The sequence below is a fragment of the Urocitellus parryii genome, chromosome 16 (assembly GCF_045843805.1).
Source record: "Urocitellus parryii isolate mUroPar1 chromosome 16, mUroPar1.hap1, whole genome shotgun sequence".
Classification (NCBI taxonomy): domain Eukaryota; kingdom Metazoa; phylum Chordata; class Mammalia; order Rodentia; family Sciuridae; genus Urocitellus; species Urocitellus parryii.
Window position 1 is genome coordinate 17,434,523 of NC_135546.1, and position 24,440 is coordinate 17,458,962.

At 61.6% G+C, this 24,440-nt stretch overlaps 2 protein-coding genes across 2 annotated transcripts; one reads left to right on the forward strand and one right to left on the reverse strand.

Annotated features, from left to right (window-relative positions):
• Positions 1-731: 731 nt before the first annotated feature.
• On the reverse strand, positions 732-15,052 carry Tmem43 (transmembrane protein 43). The gene is made up of 12 exons (XM_026383019.2): positions 14,870-15,052; positions 12,191-12,340; positions 11,337-11,471; positions 10,401-10,495; positions 9,477-9,526; positions 9,167-9,236; positions 8,493-8,563; positions 7,650-7,771; positions 7,359-7,433; positions 6,333-6,434; positions 3,820-3,937; positions 732-2,835 (listed from the first exon to the last, which is right to left on the reverse strand). The coding sequence occupies exons 1-12, from the start codon at positions 14,879-14,881 to the stop codon at positions 2,633-2,635; spliced, it is 1,203 nt and encodes a 400-aa protein (XP_026238804.1). The 5' UTR covers positions 14,882-15,052; the 3' UTR covers positions 732-2,632.
• A 190-nt stretch (positions 15,053-15,242) lies between these two features.
• Chchd4 (coiled-coil-helix-coiled-coil-helix domain containing 4) lies at positions 15,243-23,748 on the forward strand. Its single transcript, XM_026383033.2, has 3 exons — positions 15,243-15,445; positions 20,448-20,546; positions 22,531-23,748. Exons 1-3 carry the CDS (start codon positions 15,424-15,426, stop codon positions 22,845-22,847), a joined length of 438 nt encoding a protein of 145 aa, XP_026238818.2. The 5' UTR covers positions 15,243-15,423; the 3' UTR covers positions 22,848-23,748.
• Positions 23,749-24,440: the final 692 nt, after the last annotated feature.

Genomic DNA, 24,440 nt, shown 5'->3' on the forward strand with positions numbered 1-24,440 from the left:
AGCCGCCTGGAGGTGAGCCACTTGTTTTCTGAGGCTTTATGACAAGGGTGTTGCATTTCTTTGGAGAAATAACCCATTCAGGCAGCTACTCGGAGGCCTGGCAATGGAGGGAAACAGGGTGGTCCACACCTGTCATGCCAGCGGCTCTGGAGGCTGAGGCGGGAGGATCGCAAGGTGGAGGCCAGCCTCAGCTACTTAGCAATGCTCTAAGCAACTTGGCAAGACCCTGTCTCTAAATAAAATATAAAAAAGGGCTGGGGACAGGGCTCAAGGTCAAGCACCCCTGGGTTCAATCTTCAGTATACCCCTCCCCCCCAAAAAAAGTCTTTGTCCTAATTTTGCAGATGAGAAAACTGAGCCCCAGAGACTTGAGTTGCCCAACGTCAGGGCCACTCAGTGGCTGACTTGGGAACCCAAACTCAGGTCTGTGTGAGCGGGACCCAGAGCCAGCGCCGTCTGGACTGTCCACTCTCTTCTAGCACATTCTGAAGACGGTGAAGCAGGAGTCATTCACTTTAAACACGGTCAAGACAGAGCAGGTGGGTGACAGTGCTGGGCATCTTGAGTCGCTCTTTTTAAAAGACCTGAGACCAGTTCAGCCACTCAGAGCCACCTGGAACGGATTTCTAGAAATCCACACTGCTCAGCGAAACCTGGTGGTTGGATTGTTGAACAAACGCCAAGTAACCACCACTGAAAAGGAGCCACCAACTTCAAAACCCAAAATAGGGTCACAGCAAAAGATCCAGACATTTATTTCACAAATTTTATCGAAAATACAAAGATAATACGAATTCCGTGGTGTTTTTCCAAAGCTTCCCGATTATTTTAACATTGTTTTGCTATTTAGGATCCATCCTAAAGCCGACCGTTAAAACTCACGAGAAAGAAATGGCACAAGGCAGACCCCCAAGATGCCCACAGGCGTCTGGCCTTGGCATCCTCCAGGGTCCACGGAGGGGGTCGGCCCATGGACTAAGTGGAAGTGACCTGTCTCAGTTGTAAATGCAGACACGTCACCTCTGGTGCCACCTCTGTCTTTACCATGGGTCCCCAATCGACAGCCCGGGTAGCTCAGAACAAGGACAGACACTGGGGTCAGGAGTCCTGACCCCGATCCCCCCTGGACATTCTGATGCAGACAACCACCCCCAGCAAGGACCGAGCAGCTGTCACTGTGACCAAGATGGAGACGGACGAAGGCTGTTAAGATGCGAAGGTCGTGACACACAGCGTACAGGGACACTCTGAGGTCACGTGGATCCAGTGGGGTGAGTCGGAGGAGCAGAGCCAAGCCCAGCAGGCACAGGGTGCCCAGAAGTGACACACCCCCAGGGACAGCAGCGGAGGCCGAGGCGGGTGTCCTGGGGTCGCGGTGGAGGAGCCCTGTTACTACGAGGCTTCCCACCTTTTCATGAGTGACTTCAAATTTCAAGACCAGCTCCAGGGGAACAGGTGGTTTGTGATGCCAGGATTTTCAGAAAAGGAATGCTGCCTTCCACCTGCTGAGCCTCCTAGGTCCTCGCAGAGGGAGAACAAACTCTTTTGCTAAAAACACTAATTTCTTTTCTTTTTTGGGACCAGGGATTGATCTCAGGGGCCCTTGACCACGGAGCCCCGTCTCCAGCCCTATTTTGCATTTTATTGAGAGACAGGGTCTCGCTGAGTGGCTCAGGGCCTCGCTGTTGCTGAGGCTGGCCTCCAAGTCTCCATCCTCCTGCCTCAGCCTCCAGAGCCGCTGGGATGACAGGCGCGTCCCCCTGCACCAGGCAGCGCAGTTTTGAACACTGATTTCAGAAGCATCTAAAAGGTCCCCAATGTCCCGTGGTGCCCTCCCCCAATTTAACACCCTTCTTGCTCTGAATCAACCTCATCTGACAGAGTCCAGGGTGTTCTCTGTAACAGTCCAAAAGGTTGATCGTTCAGGAGTTTTTAAAAAATCTTAGACACCTCCTTGTTGGGACAGGAGGGGACACAGGAAGGAGGGGAGTAACAGAGGAAGACCTACGTTGGATGGTGGCAGGTCTGGGCACAGAATACACGGAAGTCCCAACAGCGGCCATTGTCCCCTGGACGTCTCTGGTGGTTTTTGCTGAAGTTCCAAGCGGAGTCCTGTCTGCAGACCTGGTTTGGGACGCACCCACTTCCCGGGGCCTCGTCGTCACCCGGGTCACCAGTGCAGCCTAGCAGTAAAGGGTGCCTTTGGGGTCAGGGGTGTGACGGGGCCGTGGCCCTTGTTCTCAGGGATGAGAGAGGACAATGACCAGGCCGAGCTCTGTGTCACCAGGTCTCTGTGGAGCTGCTCCACATCGTCGCGAGGGGACAGATCAGGTGACTGAAACCAAACTCGAGACCTGGACGGCCACTCAGGCCCAGGGGAAGGGGAGGGGGAAGGAAGCCGGACAGGGCTCGCGGGGTCACTGTCCCTGAGCTGCTTCTGCCCACCAAAGCGACAGACTGGCAAGGCAAGGGGTGGGGACAGGTGCACAGAAGGACCCCAAGTGCCACACGCACGCGGCCCCTGGGCCCTGAGGCGAGGACAGGGGAGTGGAGCCCGCAGCGTGGGTGGCGCCAGGCAGAGTGAGGGGACCCGGGCCCGAGCCCACGCGGGTGTCGGCCGGGCAGGGCCTCCTCACTCCAGTTTCTTGGCTGGCACCCGGGTGCGGGCGACGAGGATGGGCACCAGGGCCAGGCAGCTGATGAGGAGGGCCCAGAGGGGCCGGTAGAAGAGCCAGCCGGCGGCCACGGTCAGCAGGGTCAGCGAGGTGGCCACGCAGAAGGCGAAAGCTTTGAGGCCGATGTTGACCAGGTCCCGGAGGACAGGAAACCAGTCCACTGCGGGGAGGGACAGTCAGTGTGGGCGCGCGGCAGCCTGGCCCTGGGCCCTGAGCTGGGTGGCAGGGGACTGGGGCCCTGAGCTGGGTGGCAGGCCTCCCCTGTGAGCCACCCGCTCTGCCCAGCACCAGGAAACTCGATGCGGTCAACTCTGTAACCTGGACTCTACACTGTGACCACCTGAGGCCAACGGGCAGACATCCCCCTGCTCCCTGCAGACTCAGGACCACGATGTCTACTTCCACTGCCCAGGCCCAGGTCACCACTGCGCTGACCCTGGAGGGGACAGGACCCCAGCTGAGCTGCCCAGTAGGAGGTGAGTCACTGAGGGCAGGAGGGGTGCGGGCCTCCTGCTCCCGCCTGTGGGTCACCAGGACCGTGGGCAGCTAGATCCGGAGAGGGGCAGCAGGCAGGCCCGGGGGACGGGTGCGTCCTGACTCCTGGCCCCGATGGCGGCTGCTTGGGCCCTGAGCTCTCCCTGTCGTGCCCAGGACAGATCCGGGTCTCCTGGACCCAGGTCAGCTGTCCACGGCGCCTCGAGGACTCGGCCTCCCCTCTCGGGCCTCGGTTTTGCTGTCTGGGACCAGGGAGGAGGTCCCCAGCCAGAGCCGGCGGGGAAGGGCTCCTGTGGGGGCCAGAGGAGCCTGGGCAGGGACACACTGGGGTCAGGTCCCTGTCTCCCTAACCAGCGGCCCAAGCCCAGACGCGCCCCCAGCTCTGACCCCAGACAGGCTGGTCAGCTCACTCGGGAGGCCGGCCTCCTCACAGGGCTGTCCCAGGGGGGAGCGAAGGACACGGGGACACGGTGGGGCCAGACCTGCCGTCTCAGAAGCCAGAGCAGCCCCTGGGAGGTGGCCCCACGGTCACCACGCTGCTCACTCGTGACTTCTCGTCCACTCCAGGACAGCAGGGGACAGACATGGCCCAGGCCTGGACTCTGCCCCAGGAGGGACAGGCAGGGGTGGCCTGAGGGGTGGCACCTACCCAGGGTGTAGAGGATGCGCGTCATGAGGCTGAGGCCCGTGAACATGGCCATCCAGCCGGCCGCCCGCAGCCCCCACGTCCTCATCGAGTTGCTCTTCTGCTCCCTGCGGAAGGCCTCCTGTGGACAGGACAGGGGGATGTCACCAGCCAGCCAGTGGGCAGGGCAGGGGCCACGGGTGGACCTGAGGCTCGGGAGCTCTGGAGCCCCCGTCAACCTGGCACAGTGGAGAGAAGGTTCTGGAAGGCATAAGCCCGTCTCGGCACAGAGCCTCGGTGGGCCATCTCTGGAGTGACACTGAGGGACCTTTCCGGTGTCTCTTGCCACCCTCATGTGTGTGGTGACGGACAGCGTGACAGGCACTGGGCGCTGCTCAGCCTGTGGCGTCCACCAGCCCTGGGACACGGCTCCTGGCTTCGGGGACCCTCCCCTCCTTCCCTTCTCCCTGCATCTCAGGATGCACCTTTGGGGTCTCAGGGCCTCCCTGACCCTCTCCTGGCCCCCTGGGTGGCCTCCATGGGCCAGGCTCTGCCCAGGGCCTCCCTCCGCCTCTTGGCCTCCACCTCTAGGCGCCCACATAAGGCCGCAGCCTCGGCCCCTCCGCTGGCTGCCCAGCACCTCTGCCCGTGGCCTGGTGACACAGGGGCTCGGGCCCCGCAGCCTGCACCCCGACTCTGTCATCCGCACCTCAGCAGCGGGGACCACCACCCACCCACCCACCCTGGAGCTGGGCCCTGGCGGGCACGGCGGCCTGCTCCCCCCACCTGCTCCACCTCTGGGGCTCCTGCTCCCTCACCCACCATGACCTTGACCTGCTGAGGTCCCACCAAGACCAGGTCAGTGTCCTGTCACCTCCGGGCCTGGGTCCAGGCGGGTGGCTCTGCCCGGCCATCCACATCCTTCTCGTCCTGGCTTAAATGCCACTTCCCCAGAGCCTTCCCCGAGCCCCAGATCTCTGCCAGGCCCTGTCACAATCTAGTAGGTGACATTCACTGCACAATGACATCTGTCACGCCAGGTGTGGTGGCACACCTGTCATCGCAGGGCTCTGGAGGCTGAGGCAGGAGGATGGCGAGTTCAGAGCCAGCCTCAGCAACAGCGAGGCCCTCAGCCGCTCAGGGAGGCCCTGTCTGTTGACCCTGTTCCCACCCCACGTGGCCGTCACTGTCTCCCACGAGTCAGGAGAGCACTGCTTGGTCCTCCAGGTGACCAGGGAGGCAGGGACACTTGTCCCCTCTCACAGGGGAGACAGACGGTGCAGGATGAGCCACTCACAAGCCCCGGGCCCCGCGGGCTGTGCACTGAGCCCGGGGCAGGTGAGTGGCTCCCGGGGCCCACACGGCTGGTCCCCTGCCCTTCCTGTCCCAGCCTCCTGCCTTCTGGGCCTGTTCTCAGTGCCCTGGGGTGTCCTTGGCTCAGGGCCTTTCTCCCACTCGGCAGAGACCCCGCGTGGGGGTAGAGGCAGGAGGCCCAGGGCGTGGAGGCCGCGCACCCTCCTGGGCCAGGGCCTTCCCCGTGGGCCCAAGTCACTCACACGCCCCACCCTCCTCCCTGCAGGCAGCCTGGGACCTGGGACGCTGCCCAAGGAAGCCTGGGACTGGGCCTGTGGCCAGGGGGGAGAACAGGGCCTGGACCAGGCTCCTAGTTATAGCAAGTCCCCAGGGTGACTCACGGGTGCCAGGCTGGGAGGGGCGCCCCGCCCTGAAGCCACTCCCGGGCTCCTGCAGGAGAGCCTGACTCCCCAGGTCCTGGCCAGGCACCACCGTGCAGGAGGGTGACGGGGACGAGGGACAGACGGAGCCAAGGGCCCAGGAACAGAGGGTCACAGCTGGTCCCTGTGGCCTGCTCCTGCCCTCGCCCCCTCTGGCCCCTGATTTAAGGCAAGTGTGCGTCCCCGCCAGAGTCCCAGTGTCCACCACCTCAGCGGAGCTGACACACGGTGACTCCTGTCTAGAGGGGTGACTTCTGGGGCTGAGTACCCCCTGCACCTTCCTCCTGCATGACCTCCCTGGTGCAGATGGGGAGAGGGATGCCGATGGCCGTGGGGACTGTTCCAGGGCACTTGCCCCCACTCACCAGGCCCGGATACTCCAGCTCAAACCCCTCCATTGCCCTCCTGATGGCCTCCAGGGCACCTCAGCGTGGCCTCTGCCCCCTGTTCCTAGTGCGCCCTGCTGAGGGGCCCTTTCCTATCCCAGCCCCTGAACGGCCCGATTCCTCCAGGGCTGATACCCCCTCTTTATGTGGCCTCTGCACAAATGTCACTCCTTGGGAGCCCTCGGTGGCTGCAGACTGGTCTCCGCGTAGGAGCCCAGGTGTCCAAGCAGCTCTCGACCCCTGTAGCACCGCGTGGCTTTTTATCCGTCCGTCTGGGTGTTTGTTCTTTTATTTCTTTTTCTTGCTGCATTGCAGTGGCTACGATCGCTAGCAGGGGAAGTTTCTGGAACAGCCCCTGGGAGGGAGGAAGGGCCGACACACCTGTTCCCCCTCCACGCAGGGGGCAGCGGCCACTCACCTCTGCCGAGAAGTCTCCATGATGCAGCAGCAGCAGGGTGTCCCCGGACTTGGTGGAGTACGGGACGAGCTGGTCACCTCGCTGCCTGGCAATCACAGTGACCTAGTCCAAGAAATGAGCGTCAGAGGCCCCTGGGCACAAGGTGAGGACCCCCACTGCCCGCCACACTTTCTCTCCCTGGGACTCCGTGGCGGCCAGGGAGTGAGTGGGGGGACCTGGGCGTGTCTGTCCCTTGGGACTCCCCCTGGGCTGTCCCGCCCCCGGGCTCTGGCTGAGCTGCTTCACTCAGAGCTCCAAGGAGGACCCTGGGCCAGAGGCAGGTGACGGGCGGAGCAGGGCTGGGCACGTCCTGGACCAAGAGCTCAGGGGAGGACTGGCTGCCACGGGGCCCCAGCTGAGCCACACTGCAGCCAGGCCACATCGAGGTCACGTGGCTTCCCCTTCTCCCTGGCCACCTGGGTCCCAGAGGTCCTTCCTGCCACCTTCCTGGGCCAGCCAGGATGGAGTCCCTGAGTGCACACCCAGGGCCAGGAACCAAGGCCACAGACGGGGAAGCCACCTGTGACTGAGCGGTTCTCCTTAGACACCATGAGGCCACCATCCAAGGTGACGTTTCTTTCTTTTGTCTGTTTTTAGTACCAGGGGTTGACCTCAGGGGCCCTCGACCCCTGAGCCCTGTCCCCAGCCCAGTGTTTTATTTAGAGACAGGGTCTCAATGACTTGCTTAGGGCCTCCGTGTTGCTGAGGCTGGCCTCCAACTCTCGATCCTCCTGCCTCAGCCTCCTGAGCGGCTAGGATGACAGGCGTGGGCCACCACCCGGCCTAGACGTGCATTTCTTGGCCTGGGGTCTGGGGATGGTGGCAGGGAGGCATGGAATTCAGAAGCCAAGCCTGGGACTTCGTGTGGGTGAGCGCGTGCGTCCCCAGGGGGAGGGGACAAAGCGGTCACCACATTCTCCCGGGGTCTGCGCCTGGGGAGGCCCTGACGCCCTGACTCAGAGTCCACCCCCGGGGAGGCCAGGTTACCACGTGAGCCGGGCCCAGGTCGGGGTCGTCGCTGCTCAGTCCCGCGTAGGAAAAGAAGACGCGCAGGTCTCCAACCTGGGGGCAGACGGGAGGGCGTCAGCAAGTGGCCATGGGGCTGGGCCTCGGCTCCTTCATTGTCTGGCGGGTCCCCCCCTCCACCTGTGCCCGGGCTGGGCTGTCCCCTCGAGGCCCTGTCCCCTCTGACTCTATCTGGCCACGCGCAGCTGTGGGTCAACAGAGCGAGCCCTCTGCGGCAGGTCTCCGCGGTCCCCACCCCAGGCTGCCCCGTACCTCCGGGTACTTGGGGTTTTCACTGTGGTAGAAAAAGTCGCCGCGGCGCACGATGTCCACGTGGGGGTCCTCCAGCTTGGCCAGGCTCAGGGGCTTGAAGTTGTCGATCTTGTCGATGAGGCCTGACAGAGAGGCCCCGCGCTCAGCAACCGGGCACCGCTGGGGACCTGCCACCTGCCACCCTGATGTCCCTCCCAGGGTGCCCAAGCCCTCCGAGCACCACCACCCAGCCTCACCTCGGCGGCCTCACACCTGGCCTCTCCCCCAGGAGGCCCCTTCCTGACTAGGGCTCTTCCAGAGCTTCCTGGTGGCCTGTGTCACCCCCCCCCCAGGAGGGCTGCTCCGTCCCCTCTCCCTGCCGGGCCAGTGTCCCCTGCTCCGAGAGTGGCCCGGCCCTTCCCACTGCGCAGCAGCTGAGCCACATGGTGGACGGGGCGGGAGGCCAAGCCCTGTCACTGGGCCTCCCCTCCCTTGGACACTGGACCCCGCCCATCTCGTCCCCTCCTGGGTTAGGCCCATGGGGGTGTCTCGGGGTCACTGTGGCCCGTGGCGCGGCCTCATCCCCTGGGAGCTCCTCTCTGGAGTCCCGGAGGGAGCATGTGACAGGCCAGGAGTGGCCCAGGAGGGGACAGGGAGCTGGGGCTGTTCCCTGGACCAACCTGGTGTCCTGGGGCCTGGCTGGGTGGGGGCGGGGCTGCGTGGAGTCCCCACCTCCTGGGGACCCGCCTGTCCTCTGGCCTCCACCCCCGAGGGCCGGGGGCCAGGGACTGCTGGCCCTGGGGGGCCACGAGGGCAGGACAGGGCCTGGGCTGGCACCGGCCGGTCACCAGGGCTGGGACTTACCGGCCGAGAGGAAGAACCTGCCGATCTGGACAAAAGGGGCCGTCGCCGTGAAGGACTCCACTGCCATCGCGCTGTGGGGACAGGGACTTGGTGACAGGGACCAGGAGGGCAGCTGCGTGGGTCCCTAGGTGGCCTGGGCTTGGCAGGTCCCACCCAGGGGCTCCTGCGAGTCCAGAGACCAGGCAGGACACACGTCTTCCTCTGCCGTCCCCAGGGCTCCTGCCCCCTCGCTCTGTCCCTGTCCCCAGACCTCTGGTGGCCCTCTGAGCCGTGGTGGGGGCTCCCCTGGACTCGCACCCCTCAGTGACCCCTTCCCGCCCTCTTCCTGGCATAGCCCTGCCCATGGTGGCCCACGGCCCAGGCCCTGGTGGCACTCGAGGGACACGTGGGCTCACCGCCCTGTGCGGCTGAGCTGACCCCCCTCTGTGGACACCAGGTCACCAGCCTCTGCCCCGGAGGCCCTTCCTGACGGTCCTCCAGAGGTGGCCGGCAACAGGGTCCTCCCCTGGTCTGTCCACGCCCGTCCCTTCCCGCCCTTTGGTCAGGCCTCTAGAGGGTGACTCGTGGGTGCCCTGGTCCCTAACTTGCCCCACGTCCTCTTCGACCCCGGGGCAGAAGGCCCGCTCCCACTGCTCAGACGGGGAGACTGAGGCGGGCAGGCCCCGGCTGCTCACCTGGGGTTCTTGTGGCCGATCTCTCGGTCGAAGTTCCTGCTGCTGACGACTTCTGACCGCCACTCGGTGTCTGCTCAGGGACAGGGGACAGCTCAGCTGTACCCATGGCCTCGACGGCCGAGGCCAGCGGACCCTGAGCCCGTGACACCAGAGGCCAGGGGACAGTCCTGGCGCCCCCAGAGGGGAGGACTCCTGGGCTCAGTGCTGTGCCTGTCCCCAGCTCCACCCACGGGTCCCGCCCTGCCACGGGCTGGGGACAGTGGACGGAGGATGCGGCCAGCAGGGCCCTTGGTGGCCGGGCGGTACTCACTGTAGGAGTACCTCGTCTCCGTCTTCGTCTGCCCGTCCTCCGTGTACTCCCTGCACACAAGCACAGGGGCCACCACAGCCCGGTCACCCGGGGCCCCCCAGGATCCGGGCACCCCCAGGGCCACAGGGCCACAGTCCCCAAGGGAAGGAGAGGGTTGGTGGGTCCCAGCCAGAGCCAGGCCTGCTCGGGGCACAGGGCCAGCTGCCCCCTGGATGGCCGCAGTCTCTGGTCAGGACAGCCCTGGGCAGGGCCCGCAGGCCACCGTCCCCTCACACCCAGCTGCGCAGTCGCTCAGGGGGACTGAGCCCAGCTGGCCGGTGCCATCACGCCCTGGACTCCCGACAGGCTGTCAGCGGGAAGGTGACCTCTGCTACCATGGGGCCAGGTGGACCCCAGGAAGGGAAAGTGGGCACAGAGGCTGGAACGGGGGCCACACGGTGCCAGCATCGTTGGAGACCTGGATCCAGGAACATCCCCAACGTGTGCTCCCCGGGATGTCCCTGGGAGGGAGCTGCTCAGTCCCCCTTTCACTTTGGAGCTACTCTGCTGCGGGTGTTGGCCATCCCCAAATGAAAGATCAGCGGCTTTTAACTTTGGGATAATCTGATATTTTTCTGGTAGAAGAGTCTATACTTTGAATTTCAGAGGGTTCAAAATGAGAGGCCTGCTGGGCGCAGTGGCCCACGCCTGTCATCCCAGCCGCTCTGGAGGCCGAGGCAGGAGGATCGCCAGTTGGAGGCCAGCCTCAGCAAAAGTGAGGCCCTAAGCAACTCAGGGAGACCCTGTCTCTAAATAAAATGCAAAATAGGGTTGGGGAGGGGGCTCACGGGTTGAGGGCCCTGGGTTGAATCCCTGGCACCCCTAAAAAACAAAAGCCGCTGCACGTTGTCTAGGTGCCTGCACCTCCTTTGCCGGGCTCCTCACCTGGACTCCTCCGTCTCCACCCACTGGTACATCTCCACGTGTCTGCGCAGTTTCACGGCCGGAAGGTGGACCCCGTAGTTGGGATCAGACAAGAGCTTCAGAAGAGAGTCAAGGGACCAGAAAAATACAGGTGACCCTCACATCCCCCTGAAACCCTGGCTCGGGGAGGTGGGCTGGGAGGAGGTGGAAAACAGGGACAGGTGGGGGCGTCAAGTGGAGCTGCCTGTCCAGTTCTTAACTCTTGGATATTTTGGGGGGGACACCAGGGGTTGAACTTGGGGGCACTCAGCCACTGAGCCCCCTCCCCAGCCTATTCTGTGTTTTTTTTTATTTAGAGACAGGGTCTCAGTGAGTGGCTGAGAGCCTTGCTAAGTGGCTGAATTAGCTGGCTTCGAGTTCACGATCCCCCTCCCTCAGCCTCCCAAACTGCAGGGCTTGCACCTCCGTGCCTGGGTGTCCCCAGTCCTTAACCCTTAATGCCCAAGGTCAGGCTGCAGGCCCCACTGTGTCACGCCAACACTCAAATAACAGCCCAGCTGCGGTGGGCGGTGCACGTCTGTAACCCCAGTGACTCTGGAGGCTGAGGCAGGAGGATGGCAAGGTCGAGGCCAGCCTCAGCCACTTAGGGAGGCCCTGTCTCCAAATAGAAAGGGCTGGGGGGGCTTAGTGGTTATGTGACCTGGGTTCAATCCCCAGTACGAAAAGAAATTAGACATATGTCAGCAGAGCTCTGACAACCAGAGTCGTTGCGTTCCATGCGGACAGTCACCGCGAGAGCACCTGTGTGTGACCTTCCTACCACGCGCCAGGCACTGTGCCAAGCGGTCAGCCCAGTCCCATGCCAGGAGTGCGCACGGCGGCCGAGAGGTGGCGCTGGGGGTCACCCCGTGTCTGTCACCCCCCAGGGCCCACCGCTGAGTCTGCGGCAGGTCCTACCTTGGATGTGCGCAGGGCCCCCACGATGTGCACCAGCCTCCCCTCGTTCTCAGGGGCCACCACGTGGATGCTCTCGGGGGACACCACGAGGGACAGCCCCTCCGCCAGCGAGGTGGCCGTCTTCAGCGCCCGGCCCTGCAGGGGACAGCAGGGGACGTCACCTCAGGGCGACCCACTTCCCTGCTGGGACGGAGGCCGCGGGACTGGGCCAGGCCCTGTGCGCCCAGGCTCCCCTCTCCCGCCACCCGCGGGTTCCCTTCAGCCCCGGCTCTCGGCCTCCCGTGGGCTCAGTGGCCTCCCTGTCTGCCTGGACTCCCCTCCCCTTTCTCCGCCCCGTCCTCTCCTGGTCCCTGCGGTCCCCACAGGCCTTTCTGACCCTGGCCTCAGGCACTGGCTCAGAGGCCTGACACCCAAACCCGGACTCTGAGCGATCCTTCTGCAACTTCTGCAGAATTGCTGTAGAAACACTTGGTTCCTTTTTTTGTTTTTTTCTTTCTCTGGGATCTCTGAGCTACTTGGACGTGAAACTGGAACTGCTGAGCCACCTCTGCCTGCCAAAGGAGGGCCTTGCCCAAGAGAGATGCCACAGCCCAGAAACACAGGGAAGGGCTGAAGGAACGCAGAGTCGGGTGACCCCGCACGAACGCCTGGATCCAGCCATGCCTGAAGCAGGCTTTTCAGGAGTCGTGCCTACACCAGGGGGAGGTAGGTCACCACAAAATGAATTTGGATTTGTTCAGTATTCTTCTCTCTCTTTTATAAAAACCGAGGTCCTTTATTGCCAAATGCAGCCTCTGGATTTATAGTCCCTGTTCCCTGATTCGCTGTATCCACGGGGACACGAGCCATTGTACCTCATTGGTGAAAATTAAGTAGAAAGAGAGGAGGAAGGTGATGAGCCCCACGAACATGCCCCCCGAAGTCTCGCTCAGCCGCTCCAGGAAGCCTGGCTGGGGCTCAGAGGTGACCTTGACGTGTTCCCTCCTGCTGCCTGTGTTGGAGTACTGAAGGGAAAACCAGAAAAGACAGCAGAATGCAAATCAGCCTTTAAAGATACACTGGAACCTGCTACTTAAAATGTGTTTATTGAGCATGAATGTAATGGCGAGTGAGTTTGATCATATATAGTAAAGCCGCAGAGCTCTTCAGTGAGCCTCAGTGGGTGGGGACAGAGATCCTGGGGTCTGAGGGGCCCAGGAGCCAGTCCGTCGGCTCACCTGTAGCTTGGGAGGTGGCGCTGTGTGACTTATGGGGACATCTGATAACACTCCTGCCAGCTAACGCCCAGATGGGTACCTCGCCAGGGCACCGAGCCACTGACACTGTGCCCTGGGGCTGTCACCCCGTCCTGCACATGGACTCTTACCCCCATAACCAGTGAAGACGGAGGGCACGAGGGTGCAGATCATTTGGCCAAGGACCCTGGCCTGGGTGACGGAGTGGGAACCCACCCAGACCCTGTGCTGTGATGGGCTGGGCAAGGCCTGATCCCCTGGCCCTGGGGTGGGAGCCTGGATCCTGCCCAGACATGCCCGGCCCCTCCTCTCCCCACAGCCAGCCCCAGCTGCTCCCCAGAACCACTCCCAGCCTCCACATCCCTGATGCTGCTCCCCCAGATCCCCAGGGTCTGCCTCCAAGATCCCCCTCCTCCAGGGAGCCTGCCTGGGTACCCCAGGGCAAGGTGGACTCCAGCCCCGGGCCACCCTCTCTCACTTGACCTCCTAGTGTTGTTGGGGCTATCTACCCCTCTTCAGACCCCAGAGGAACCAGCATGCCCCTCCAAAAGCCCAGCTCCTCGTTACTGAATTTAATTAAAAATGCATTTCTAGCCCCACATGGTGCTGCATGCCTGTCATCCCAGCCACTCAGGAGGCCGAGGCAGGAGGATCATAAAGTTGAGGCCAGCCTCAGTGACTTAGCAAGACCCTGTCTCAAAAAAAAAAAAAAAAAAAAAAATCAAAAGGGCTGGGGGTGTGGCTTAGTGGTTAAGCACCTCTGGGTTCAGTCCCTGGTACCAAAAAAAAAAAAAAAAAAAAAAAAAAAATATATATATATATATATATATATATATACACATTTTTTACAATCTCTTTGTCAAATAGCTTGGAACTTACACACATATTTTCCCTTTGCTCCATTAAAATATATATTTAGTATATTTAAAATATATTAGGAAAAAAAAAGAATTCCAGCTTTGCCAATCAATTGCTGAACAACCCCAGGTAAGTTGCTCTGCCTCTCTGATCCTGTTTGCTCACTTGATGGAAAGAATGTACTCATCACAGGACAGCTGTCAGGTGGAATTCAGTGGCCTGCCTGCTCCACCTTGCTGTCTTCAGGTCTCTCCCTCACCTGCTGAGGCCTGGTGGCCCCATAAACGTGTCCCCAGCTACTGGATGAGCTGACAGGGCTGGGCAGCAGAGGGTGCCCAGATGGTCAATGCTGTTCACTGGGGGGGTCAGATCCCAACATACTCAGGATGCTCTCTGCCCACCAGGGCCATCAGCCCTCCCTCAATGTCACAGTCAGGGACCCCAGGAGGAGACAGACCCAGAGACAGGAGGCGCAGTGGAGGGGTCTGGATTCCTGCCCACCCAGGTCTCTGGATCCCCGCTGTCCCTTTTGACACCTTCCCATGCTGCAGCCCCAAGCTGGCCCAGAGACCCTGGGCAGGTGCCTTCTGCCAGGGAAACTCCCCATCTGTGACCAGGAGGTGGCTTGGAGGCCACCCTGCCCTGCTCCTCGTGGACCACCTCGGGGACTTTCCACACCCCTCTTCCCCGGGACACCAGGCAGAGCGTGCCCAGGCAGAGGGTGACACAAGCCCTGGCCTCTCAGGAGGGGAGGGAGGCAGCTAAGAGGCTTGGGGACAGAGGAGGGACCTGGAAAGGGAGCCCAACAGGCCGGGGAGGGCGTGTCTGGGGCTGGCGGGCTCCCAGCCTGGCTCCAAGCACTTTCTCCGAGGAGCGCGGTGAGTCAAGGCTCCTCGCCGCACCCCGTGGGCGGTGCTGCCCGCGCCCAATGGAGGGAAAGTGCCCAGGAGGACGGGGCTCGGGGAGGAGGGGGCCGGAGGCACGGTCACCCCGGTCCCTACCCGATCGCGCGCAGGAGGACGGGCACAGGGGGCAGCGCCCCGCCCCAGGCCGAGCTCCCCTGCAGCCGGCGGGGACCCCCGACGGCGGGCACGGCCCCGTCCCCACGCTGGACAGCTCCACCGGCGGGACCGGCCTCCCCGCGCTCCCGATGGACGGGCTTAGCCCCCAGGGCCCGCCTGGCTCCCAGATCCCACGACACTCAGGACCCAGGTCCAGGAGCGGGGCTTGGGGGCGAGGCCTCCCGAGGGGCCCGAGTGGGGATGGGGTCGGCCGAGGACTGCGGACCGGGCAGCGCGGACCCAGGAGCCGCAGGCGCTGCACGGGGGGCGCCGCCAGCGGCGTGCAGGGGGACAGCGGGCGTCCGATCGCGGAGGGGACCTGCGGCGGCCCGGGGGATGGGGCAGCCTGGGTGTGGCCGGGCGGCCCGGAGACACTCACATTCGCGGCCATGGTAGGAGCCGGCTCTCGGCCGCCGCCTCGCTCGGCTCAGCTGGAATGACCACCGGAGCGCGGAATCTGGTGGCCTCCCGCCGGTGGCAGAGCTGCAGAAAAAGACACCCGCGCGGAGTCCAGGATCGGGATGAACTTGCTACGGAGTTACCGCCCCGCGGGGACCCAACTTTCCTGCGCTTGCGCGCCGCAAGGCCTTCTGGAAACTGTAGTCCAGGGTCAGGCGCTTTCGCCACAAAAGTTTCGCCCCGCGCCGTGCCTCACCGGTGCGCCTGCGCGCTGCAAGCTTTCTGGGAAATGTAGTTCCTGCTGCCGAGGGGGAGCGCGGCCTGCTGGGAAGTGTAGTTCCTGGCTGAGGCGGCCGGGCTGTGGCTGGGAAGGCGCGGAGGCCGGCGCGCTGCGGGCAGGCCTGGAGGGGGCGGGTCCGCGCGGGCCTCAGAGCCGCCCGCCCTGCCCGAGGAGGAGAGCGAGGTCACGGCGTGAAGGGGTAGGAGCCGCCGCCGCCGCCGCTCGCGAGGGGCCGAGGAGCCAGGCCCGCCGCCATGGCCTACTGCCGGCAGGAAGGTAGGAGGCGCGCTGCCATGGAGACCGCCCGGGAGGCCCGGGGGCGACGCGCGGGCGGTGCAGGCCCCGCAGGCCCCGGCGCGGGCCACCGAGGCGACGCGCATGTGCCCCCGTGGGACCCTCGGGGGCGGCGGGGTCGTCCAGCCCCGGAGTAAAGTCGACCAGGTCGAGCCCCGGGGGGGACTTGGGGTGGCCCAAGGTCACGGTGACGCTCGAACCCGGACCCCAGAGGGGCCTGCACGTGGGGGGTCCCCTGGGAGCACCCACGTGGTCCCGTTGGCACGGTTCAGGGACTGAACCCGGGGGTGCTCACCCCTGAGCCCGACCCCAGCCCCCTTTTCTATTTTATTTAGAGACAGGGTCGCCCTGAGCTGCTTAGTTGCTCACTACAGATTGCCGAGGCTGGCCTCCACCTCGCGGGCCTCCTGCCTCAGCCTCCCCAGCCTCCTTGCCATCGCGCCAGGGCTGCACGTGCTTTTTTTTTTTTTTTTTTTTAACTGTCCTGGAAAGTTGCCTCGTGGGCCAGACCGTGCAGTGCTGGGGTAGTGGCAGCAGTGGGAGCATTTATTGAGCTCCAGCTGTATATCAGGCGCCATTTACACTTTATACGTCCGGTCTCATTGACCTCTCAGCGACCTTGATCATTCAGGCTCTGTTATACCGCCCAGATTTTATGGAGCAGTAAAACTAAAACAGGTGGCTTGAGCAGAACCAGAGAGCTGGAGGACTCCCAGACCTGGCGATCGGGTTCCAGAACCACATTGTTCAACCCGGAGCGCGGTGTGGACCTCTCTGCTGGGAGGAAATATCCTTGGGCCCTTCTCAGAGTGTCCTGGCCCCTCACTTCCTCTCTGTTTCCACCTGTACCCGGTGGCTCAGAAGCATCCCCCTCTATGCTAAGGCCCTGTGGTCACCGCAGCTGCCACCTAACCCCCTCCTCCAGTCCTGAGTCCAGCCTGGGAGGTGGAGAGGCTGGGCTCCATTCATTCCGGAGAGGTCACCAGGCACATTCTCGGGGCCAGAGAAGGGGGTTGGGGGGTGCCTGAGACACCCGTGGAGAGAATCAGAACTCAACTAGGGATTAACGTTTTTCTTGATCCTTTAAAAAATCCGTTGATTCTGGGGTTTAGGAAAATGATCTAAACCCCTTCCTATCCACAGCCTTCCTTTCCCACTTGCTGCGTGTCCCTCCGGCCTCTTCTGCCCCCTGCCTGGCCGCTCTCCCCTCTGGGTTTATTGTCCTTCCTCCCTCCCCCTGTGACTGGCTCCTTGTCCTGTAAGATCAGCTCCCATGGGGGAGACCACTCAACTTGACCTGCCCCCTGGGTAAGTGGTGGAGAAATCCGGTGGTAGCTGGTAAGGATTAAAAGAGACCTTGACCCTTTGTGACTTCCCCATCCTAAATTTTCAAAAATCATCTTATTTTTTGTCCTCTGATCTCTGAGCGTTTTTTTCTCCCGCCAACCTGAGAGCTAGCACCTTATGGCCGATGTCATTGTGCCCTGCAGGGTGTCCCGTGCTTAGCCACTCCCTGGAGTCGCTTAGCCACGCCCTGGAGTCACGGATTCCTCGGATTCCTCTTTGGTTCGGTGTGGTCCTCTCACCCTGGAAATGAACTTGAGCCTTGGAATATTGTATTTCTCCAGGGAGGTGCCGGGAGAGCTCGTGGAGCCCTGGCCTGGCTGGTCACCTGACTAGTGGCCATCTGTGACTCTAGCTCCATCCTCAGGCTGACTTTGCAGCACATTTTAGTTGTGCTCTTCTTGCTGCTGCTGAGGCTGCCCCTCGGGCCTGGCACTGCTGGGCGAGCGCTGTCCCTGGGCCTGGCACTGCTGGGCGAGCGCTGTCCCTGGGCCTGGGCACGTGCTAGCTGAGCCTCTCTGGGCGAAGACGCTCTGCCCCTGTTGGTGGGCGGACAGGGGACGTCCTGGAGGAGGAGCACTTTGCATAGGGTGCAGGCCTGCAGGGATCAGCTGTCCCCCCTCTGAGCGAGGGGGTGTCAGGGGTGCGCAGGGAGCCTCGCCCTTGGGGAGGGACAGGGGTCCTCCGTGCATTGTGCTGGGCTGGTGACCCCTCACCCGCTGTGTGTCCCTGTCCCCTGAGAAGCACGGACATGCCAGGCAGCTTGACTCAGCCAGGCCTGGCTTCTGGGGCCTGTGTATGCACTGCAGACTCCACAGATGCTTCCAGAACGTGACCCGGGTCTGGACCTTTTGGGCCTCTGCATCAGATCTTGGTCAACAAAATTGCCAGAGCCCAGCTGCAAAGTGTGCATCCGCTCTCCTGTGCAGCACGGCTGCAGGCGGCCGTTGCCAGGGTTACCGGGTGTGCCGACATGGCCTGGCCAGGTTCACATCGTCCCCGGGCCCCAGGGCAGAAGGACAGGTGAGGTGTTGAGGTCCAGACGGCCTGTGCGGACAAAATCCAGGCGGGTGCAGGTCCCAGCCCGTGTCACAGGGAGGCTCATGGGTACTGCTCACCTGGTCCTGGAGACCCTGCGCAGGTGTGAGTGGGGAGGAGAGCACAGTGGACTGTCCTTGTGTCCCCTGAACTGTCCTCATACACGTGTCACCAGACTCTGGCTTTCACCCTCCAGAGAGCCCCTGTCTGCAGGCTGGGCAGGCCCGTGTCCCCACAGAGGCTGACCGACTCAGGCCCAGCCCAGGGGCACTGCTGGACGTACCCTGGACACGCATTCCCCCACCCAGCACTGGGATTGACCCCGGTGGGTGCTGTCCCGCTGAGCTACGCCCTGGCCCTATAGACGGGGTCTTGCTGAGTGGCTCAGGCTGAGGCTGGCCTCCAGTTGTGATTGTCCGTCCTGAGGCTCCTGGGTCACGGGGATCACAGGCCTGTGCCACCACGCCTGGCTGAAGGAGGCCCCAGCTACTTTGTATTTTTTTTAAATTCTGTTTTATGACGGGGTCTGAGCTACTGAGGCTGGCCACCACCTGGCCACCACCTCGCCTCTGCCTCCCAAGCAGCTGGGTTGACAGCGAGCACCACCACGCCAGCCTGGAGGAGGCCTTTAAAGCGCTGTGTACCTCCTGTGGCCCCACTGAGGGTCCCCTCAGCCCAGCTGTCCTGCGATCTGCTGGGTAGTCAGTAGGGCTGCAAAATTTGGCCTTGTACTTTTTCTAGAAGTTTCTAGAAGGATCCTCCTTGTTCACTCAGCAGGCTTTTCACTGCATTCTCGGCAGGGACGGGGGTTGGGCTTCAGAGCCCCGGCAGGCAGTGCCCTGTGGTGCCAGGCCATGGTCAGCCCTCAGGACAACGGGGCCTGCTGGGGGAGGGGACCGTGGTGTCTGGACAGGGTCTGATGGACTTTGGAGCCCTCAGCCCTGGGAGCCTGAGCTGGTCTCTACCCAGAGCTTCAGGTCAGCCCCATCAAGTTGTAGCAGTCTGTAAGCCTGAGAGGGGTCCTTTTCTCTTTCAGAACTGGGGAACCAGTTGGGGAGCAAAGGGGGCTTTTATTTTTATTTTTTTTGGTACCAGGGATTAAACTCAGGGGCCCTTGACCACCGAGCCCCCTCCCCAGCCCTGTGTTGGGCTTTATTTAGAGACAGGGTCTCCCTGAGTTGCTGAGGGCCTCGCTGTTGCTGAGGCTGGCCTCCAACTTGTGATCCTCCTGCCTCAGCCTCCCAAGCTGCTGGGGTGACAGGTGTGTGCCCTGCTCCAGCCAAAGGAGACTTTTATTCTGGGTGAAGTAGGAGAAGAGGGAAGTCAACCGTCCCGTGTGTTGCACCCTGTGGGAGGAGGTTGCAGATAGAGGGCTAAAGGAATGAGGGGGCCAGGTTAACAGGGGGTGTTCATGGATTAGAATAAAGCTGGAGGTCGTCCGGCCTCACTGGCAGCTACCTTGGTCTGGCCAGGTCCAGCCAGCCCACCTGAAGACCCTCCTGTCCCCCAAGACAAGACCAGGACAGGACAGAAACTCAGCGAGGCCAGGCCGTGCGCGACCAGGACAGGGTGCTGCTGTCCCCCTCTCAGGGTGGGGTGGGTGGAGAGACCAGCTGACGCCCAGGACCAGAAATGGACCAAGCCGGCCTGCCCTCGGGGACCGTGGGGCCATGGATGACCCACCAGGCAGTGCTGAGGACAAGGTGCTCCCACGCACAGGGGAAATGGCTGCCATCCCTGCTGGGGTCACAGTGGGTGTCCCCTGGTCATCTCGAGCTGTCACCTCCCTCTGGGCCTGGGATTTCCCCTGTCCTCAGTGGGTCGGGTGCTGGTGACGCTGTGCTGTGTCAGGGTCACTGGAGGCTGGCTGTCTCTGTCCCCTCTGTGCTCACCGCCCTCCGTTAGGAGAAGGTCGCAGTGTGAGGTGGCCCTGGCTTGGCTGGAGGCCTGGGGACCCCAGCATCAGAGCCAGCCCGGGACTGCGACCCTGGATGAGGGTCGAAGCCTGGCTCCCGTGCTGGCCACTGACGTCAACACTCCAGCCCTCTGGATCCCTCCTGTCCCCAGCACTGCACTTGCTGGGAAATAGGCCACAGCGTCTTGACCCTGGTGGGCTCAGGCCACCGTGTGTCAGCCTTCGGTGGCAGGTTCAGGTGCCCTTTCCCATCAGGTGGCTTCTCTGGCGCTGTGGGCCAGCAGGGTGGGTGGGGGCGTGGCCGAGGTTGGGGGACACTGGACGGAGCCCTGGGGTTCACAGGCGCTGTCCCGTCTGGGTTCCTGGGGGTCCTGGGCTGCGCTCCTTCTTGGTGGCCAGGGAGGCTTGTGCTGGTGACTGTTGGAGACTGGCACCGTCACATCTGCCTGGGCTGGGGCCTGTGTCCCCTGGATTTGCGAGGTGGGGTGTGTCTCCCTGCGCCCCCATCCCAGTGGGACTGTGTCGCGCTCCTGGTCTTGGTTCGAGTGGCTGCTGGATCATGCCCAGAGTGAGTGATGCGCCCCAGGTTGAAGGTCCCCGGCGGGGGTCTGAGTGGCTCTTTGGGGCACCCAGTGCAGTCGCTGCTCTTGAGTGAGACGTTTTCCTCCTGTTGTGTCCAAACACCAGGGAAAGATCGCATCATATTTGTGACCAAAGAAGACCACGAAACTCCCAGTAATGCAGAGTTGGTGGCCGATGACCCCAACGATCCATACGAGGAACACGGTGAGTGATGGGGGCCTTCGGCCACCCACAGGCGCCTCCGGGTCGGCCTTGCAGGCAGCGCGTCCTGCCTCTGCCCTCCTGGGGTGTGGCTGTGGCCTCGGTGGCCGATGCTCCACGGGGATGACGCTCCACGGGGATGACGTCTCAGGGGAGGACGTCGGATTCCAGCAGTTGTAGGTAGAGAGGGGTGACGGGGATCTGTGTGCTCTGTCGAGTGACCAGATTGCGTTCTGCCACCTCTGCCACCCTTATCAGCAAGCCGTTGTGGGAATCGTCCTGTGAGGCTGCTGCAATCCCTGCTGTCCCCTGTGAAGTGCTCCAGCAAGCACCTGGCGTGGAAGGGTCACTTACAGAGGGCAGCTTCCAGCAGCAGGATCCAGCTCACCCGTCAGAGCCATGGACAGGGATGACTGGGCCTAGGATGCTAGGATGTCACTCTTTTTTTTTGGTACCAGGGATTGAGCCCAGGGGTGTTTGACCACCGAGCCCCGTCCCCAGCCCTATTTTGTATTTTATTTAGAGACAGGGTCTCACTGAGGGGCTCAGGGCCTCACTGTTGCTGAGGCTGGCCTCCAACTTGTGATCCTCCTGCCTCAGCCTCCCCAGCTGCTGGGATGACAGGCGTGTGCCAGCTGGGTCCACTCCAAGGCTTTGGGTGTTGGACTTGGAGGAAACTAAGCCAGTTCACCAGTCAGTAGTGCCCAGTTTGCCCACCAAAACCCACTCCTGAAAATAACAACAATAAAAGGCCCAAACCCTTTCTGACGTTCATACTGAGCCCTGACACGACTGGTGGTGTGAATCGGTGACAAAGGACCCAAGAGCTGGCAGCTGGCCCTGGAGTGGGGCGTCCTGGTGGGAGGGGTTCATTTGCTGTCACAAGTGTAGATAGTGCTGGGCGGGAAACTCCGTTTCCCAGATTAAAGCTCAGGATGTCTGTGTGGCACCCTGTCGGGGACAGTGGCAGGGACAGCTCTCACGCAGAGTGTCCGTGTCCTGAGGAGGGAGGACAGCCACAGGGATAACTTGAGTCGGAGCTCTGTCACCTCCAGTGCTGTGTGTCTGCCTTTAGTTCCAAACGAGTTGAGCAGATTTTGTTGATCCATGAAGACTCGGGAGGCCACGGGCCAGGCTTTCTGGGCTCTCCTGGGGGGGTTTAAACATGTCCCCCCGGCTGTGAGCCCCTGCCCTGTCCTGCTGCCCCCCTCTAAGGACAGGAGCATCTGCAGGCCTGGCTGCGATCCTTAATGTCACCAAACTCGCTCTCAGGGACGACTGGGCGCAGGTGTCTTACCAGACTGAGCCTCCAGGGGGCAGCATTTGTACCTGTTCAGCCCCCAGGTCCCTGAGAAGTGGGGAGAAATGGGGAGATGGGGTCACACTGGGCTCTGGCCACAGTCCTGACTTGGAGCCCGTGAAACCCAGAAATGGTGTCAAAAGGGCTGGGGAGGTAGCTTAGTTGTTGAGTGCTTCTGGGTTCAGTCCTTAGTACCAGAGGACCAGGGGGTGCTCTGCCACGGAGCCACATCCCCAGCTCCTGTTACTTTGAGACAGGGTCTTGCTAAATTGCTCAGGGCCCCACTAAGTTGCTGAGGCTGGCCTCGACCTTGTGATCCTCCTGCCTCAGCCTCCCCAGTTGCTGGGATGACAGGTGTGCACCACCCCGCCCTTCCAGTGACCTCATTCACCACCTAAGTGCTCACTCCTTTGGATGAAACGGTTTGCAATATTTAATTCTTGGAGTGTGGCCTCCTGTGCTGGGAGGTTTTAGAATAGAGATGAGCATTGCCCGTGGAGAGGGATCCATGGTCACTCTGTCCAGCTGAACCAGGGAACTCTGGACTCGTGCTAAGCATTTGGGCTTGATCCAGATCCAAAGGTGGGTGCCCAGGGGAGCGCCTGCCAGGCCTGGGGGGTGGCTGACATGGCACTTTCTAAGACCCTAGGGGACCTCTCACGTCTTCCTGTCGACTTCCTGTTGCAGGGTTGATACTGCCAAACGGAGACATTAACTGGAACTGCCCGTGCCTGGGGGGCATGGCCAGCGGCCCCTGTGGGGAACAGTTCAAATCGGCCTTCTCCTGCTTCCACTATAGCACACAGGACATCAAGGGCTCGGACTGTGTGGACCAGTTCCGGGCCATGCAGGAATGCATGCAGAAGTACCCGGATCTCTATCCCCAGGAGGACGAGGAGGAGGAGGAGGAGAAGGAGAAGGAGAAGGAGAAGGCAGCGGAACTCGGAGAGCCAGCAGCTCCCCCCGAGGCCACTGTGACCAAAGACGGGGTGGACTCCAGCTAATGCAGGCCCTGAGGCCCCGGGTTCCAGCTTTTTGTCTGCAGGGTGACGTGGACCTTGTGCAGAGAGCCTTTGAGTCACCCACCCTCAGAAAGTGTCTTTCCTGTCCTGCTGTGTGCACTGTAATGTACAAAATGACTCCTGTCGATGATCCGGGTGACCTGGCCCCCTGACAACATGGGGTCCCAGGTAGGTGACTGCTCTGTCACGTTGCCCTGAGCTTTCCCACTGTCACACACTGTGCTGAACCTTCTCAGCAGCCCCAGGTCACCACCCCAGAATGTCCCTGTGAGTGAGCTGATGTGATCTGATCCATTCTGTCCCTGTTAGTAGATCTTACTCCTCTTTGGGAAATGAAATAAAAACCAAAAAAAACCTCTTTCTATAAAAATGCCGGCGTGGAGCCATCCCTGGTAGCAGAGGCCAGATGGTCAGGGCTGGATTTCTCCAACCGTCTGTCTGCCTTTGGGTGCGTGAGGACGGACTTCATTCCTGATGGATTTTGGTTTCCGTGTTGGCGTTGAGGTTCCCCACAGTTAGAAGGTGCAGACTTGGATGTGGCTTCCCAACCTTTTGCTGGTTGTGCTGCCCGGAGCCCTGGTCGGCCTGCTCACACTGGCTCTCACTCTGGTCCGCTGCGGTCTTCTTGACACGTCGGGACCTAACTGTGGCCAAGAGAGGACATGGTGTGAATGAAGTGCTCAATTAAAAGGAAATGTGATTCCTACCTGCGTCTGAGCGTGTCTCTTCTTTTCACAAGTTGGGCATACTTTGGATATAAGGAAATAGGAATTTTGGGAAATTGCAGTTGAAATTCCTCTTTTAAAGATCCTGACAAACCGGGTTGAGTGTGTTAAAAATTTTCTACCGTGAGTTCAAAGCCAGCTCCTGGTCTTCCTCCAGACATCGCAGTAGCCCCTGAGTGGGGGATGCTCCCTCCCACGTGGAAAGAGGAAACCAAAGCCTCTGGCCTCCTTGGCCTCTCTGGCCTCCGGGCCTCCCTGCCTCCCTGCCTCCCTGGCCTGCCTGGCCGGGTCAGATGAAGTGGTCATCCTTGTGGGCAACTCCGGCTCGCCAGGCCATTCAGAATCACCCAAGGGATTTGGGGGTGGGATTCGGTGGGTTGTCTTTGTAGGTCGTTGGATCCAGGGTCAGTGTTCCCCACTGGCTGAAGGCCAGAGGCCTCAGTTCTTTGCCACATGGGCCTTGCCTTCACCACTGCTTCGAACAAGCAGTCCCACACCATCATCTGTCATCAGCCGGGTCCTGTGTCATTGATTCCTGTTTTGCTTGATGTCAATGTTGTGATTTTATGAGTCCAGCTTTTCCATTAAGATTCTGGAAATTTCAGTCCACGCCATTTGGAGGGTCTCACGTTATCAGAAGCCTGTTTGATGAGAGTTGTGCAGCTTTTCCATGAAACTTCTTAGAGACATGACACTCTAGGGTTATGTTGTTTGCAAAGAAGTTTTAGCGAAAGCAAGAAGACTTCAGAACTGGGCACGGTGGTCCTCGCTACTCGGGAGGCTGAGGCAGAGGACCAACCGCTGGAGGCCAGCTTGGCAACATAGACTGTCTTGAAAAAAACTAACAGAA

Coding starts and splice junctions, on each gene's coding strand:
- Chchd4 (XM_026383033.2), top strand. CDS start 15,424: ATGGCCTACTGCCGGCAGGAAG. Junction 15,446..20,447: donor GGCCTACTGCCGGCAGGAAG/GTAGGAGGCGCG, acceptor TCCAAACACCAG/GGAAAGATCGCATCATATTT. Junction 20,547..22,530: donor CGATCCATACGAGGAACACG/GTGAGTGATGGG, acceptor TTCCTGTTGCAG/GGTTGATACTGCCAAACGGA.
- Tmem43 (XM_026383019.2), bottom strand. Junction 9,527..10,400: donor GTGGAGACGGAGGAGTCCAG/GTGAGGAGCCCG, acceptor GCTTGTGTGCAG/GGAGTACACGGAGGACGGGC. Junction 7,434..7,649: donor AAAACCCCAAGTACCCGGAG/GTACGGGGCAGC, acceptor GTCTGCCCCCAG/GTTGGAGACCTGCGCGTCTT.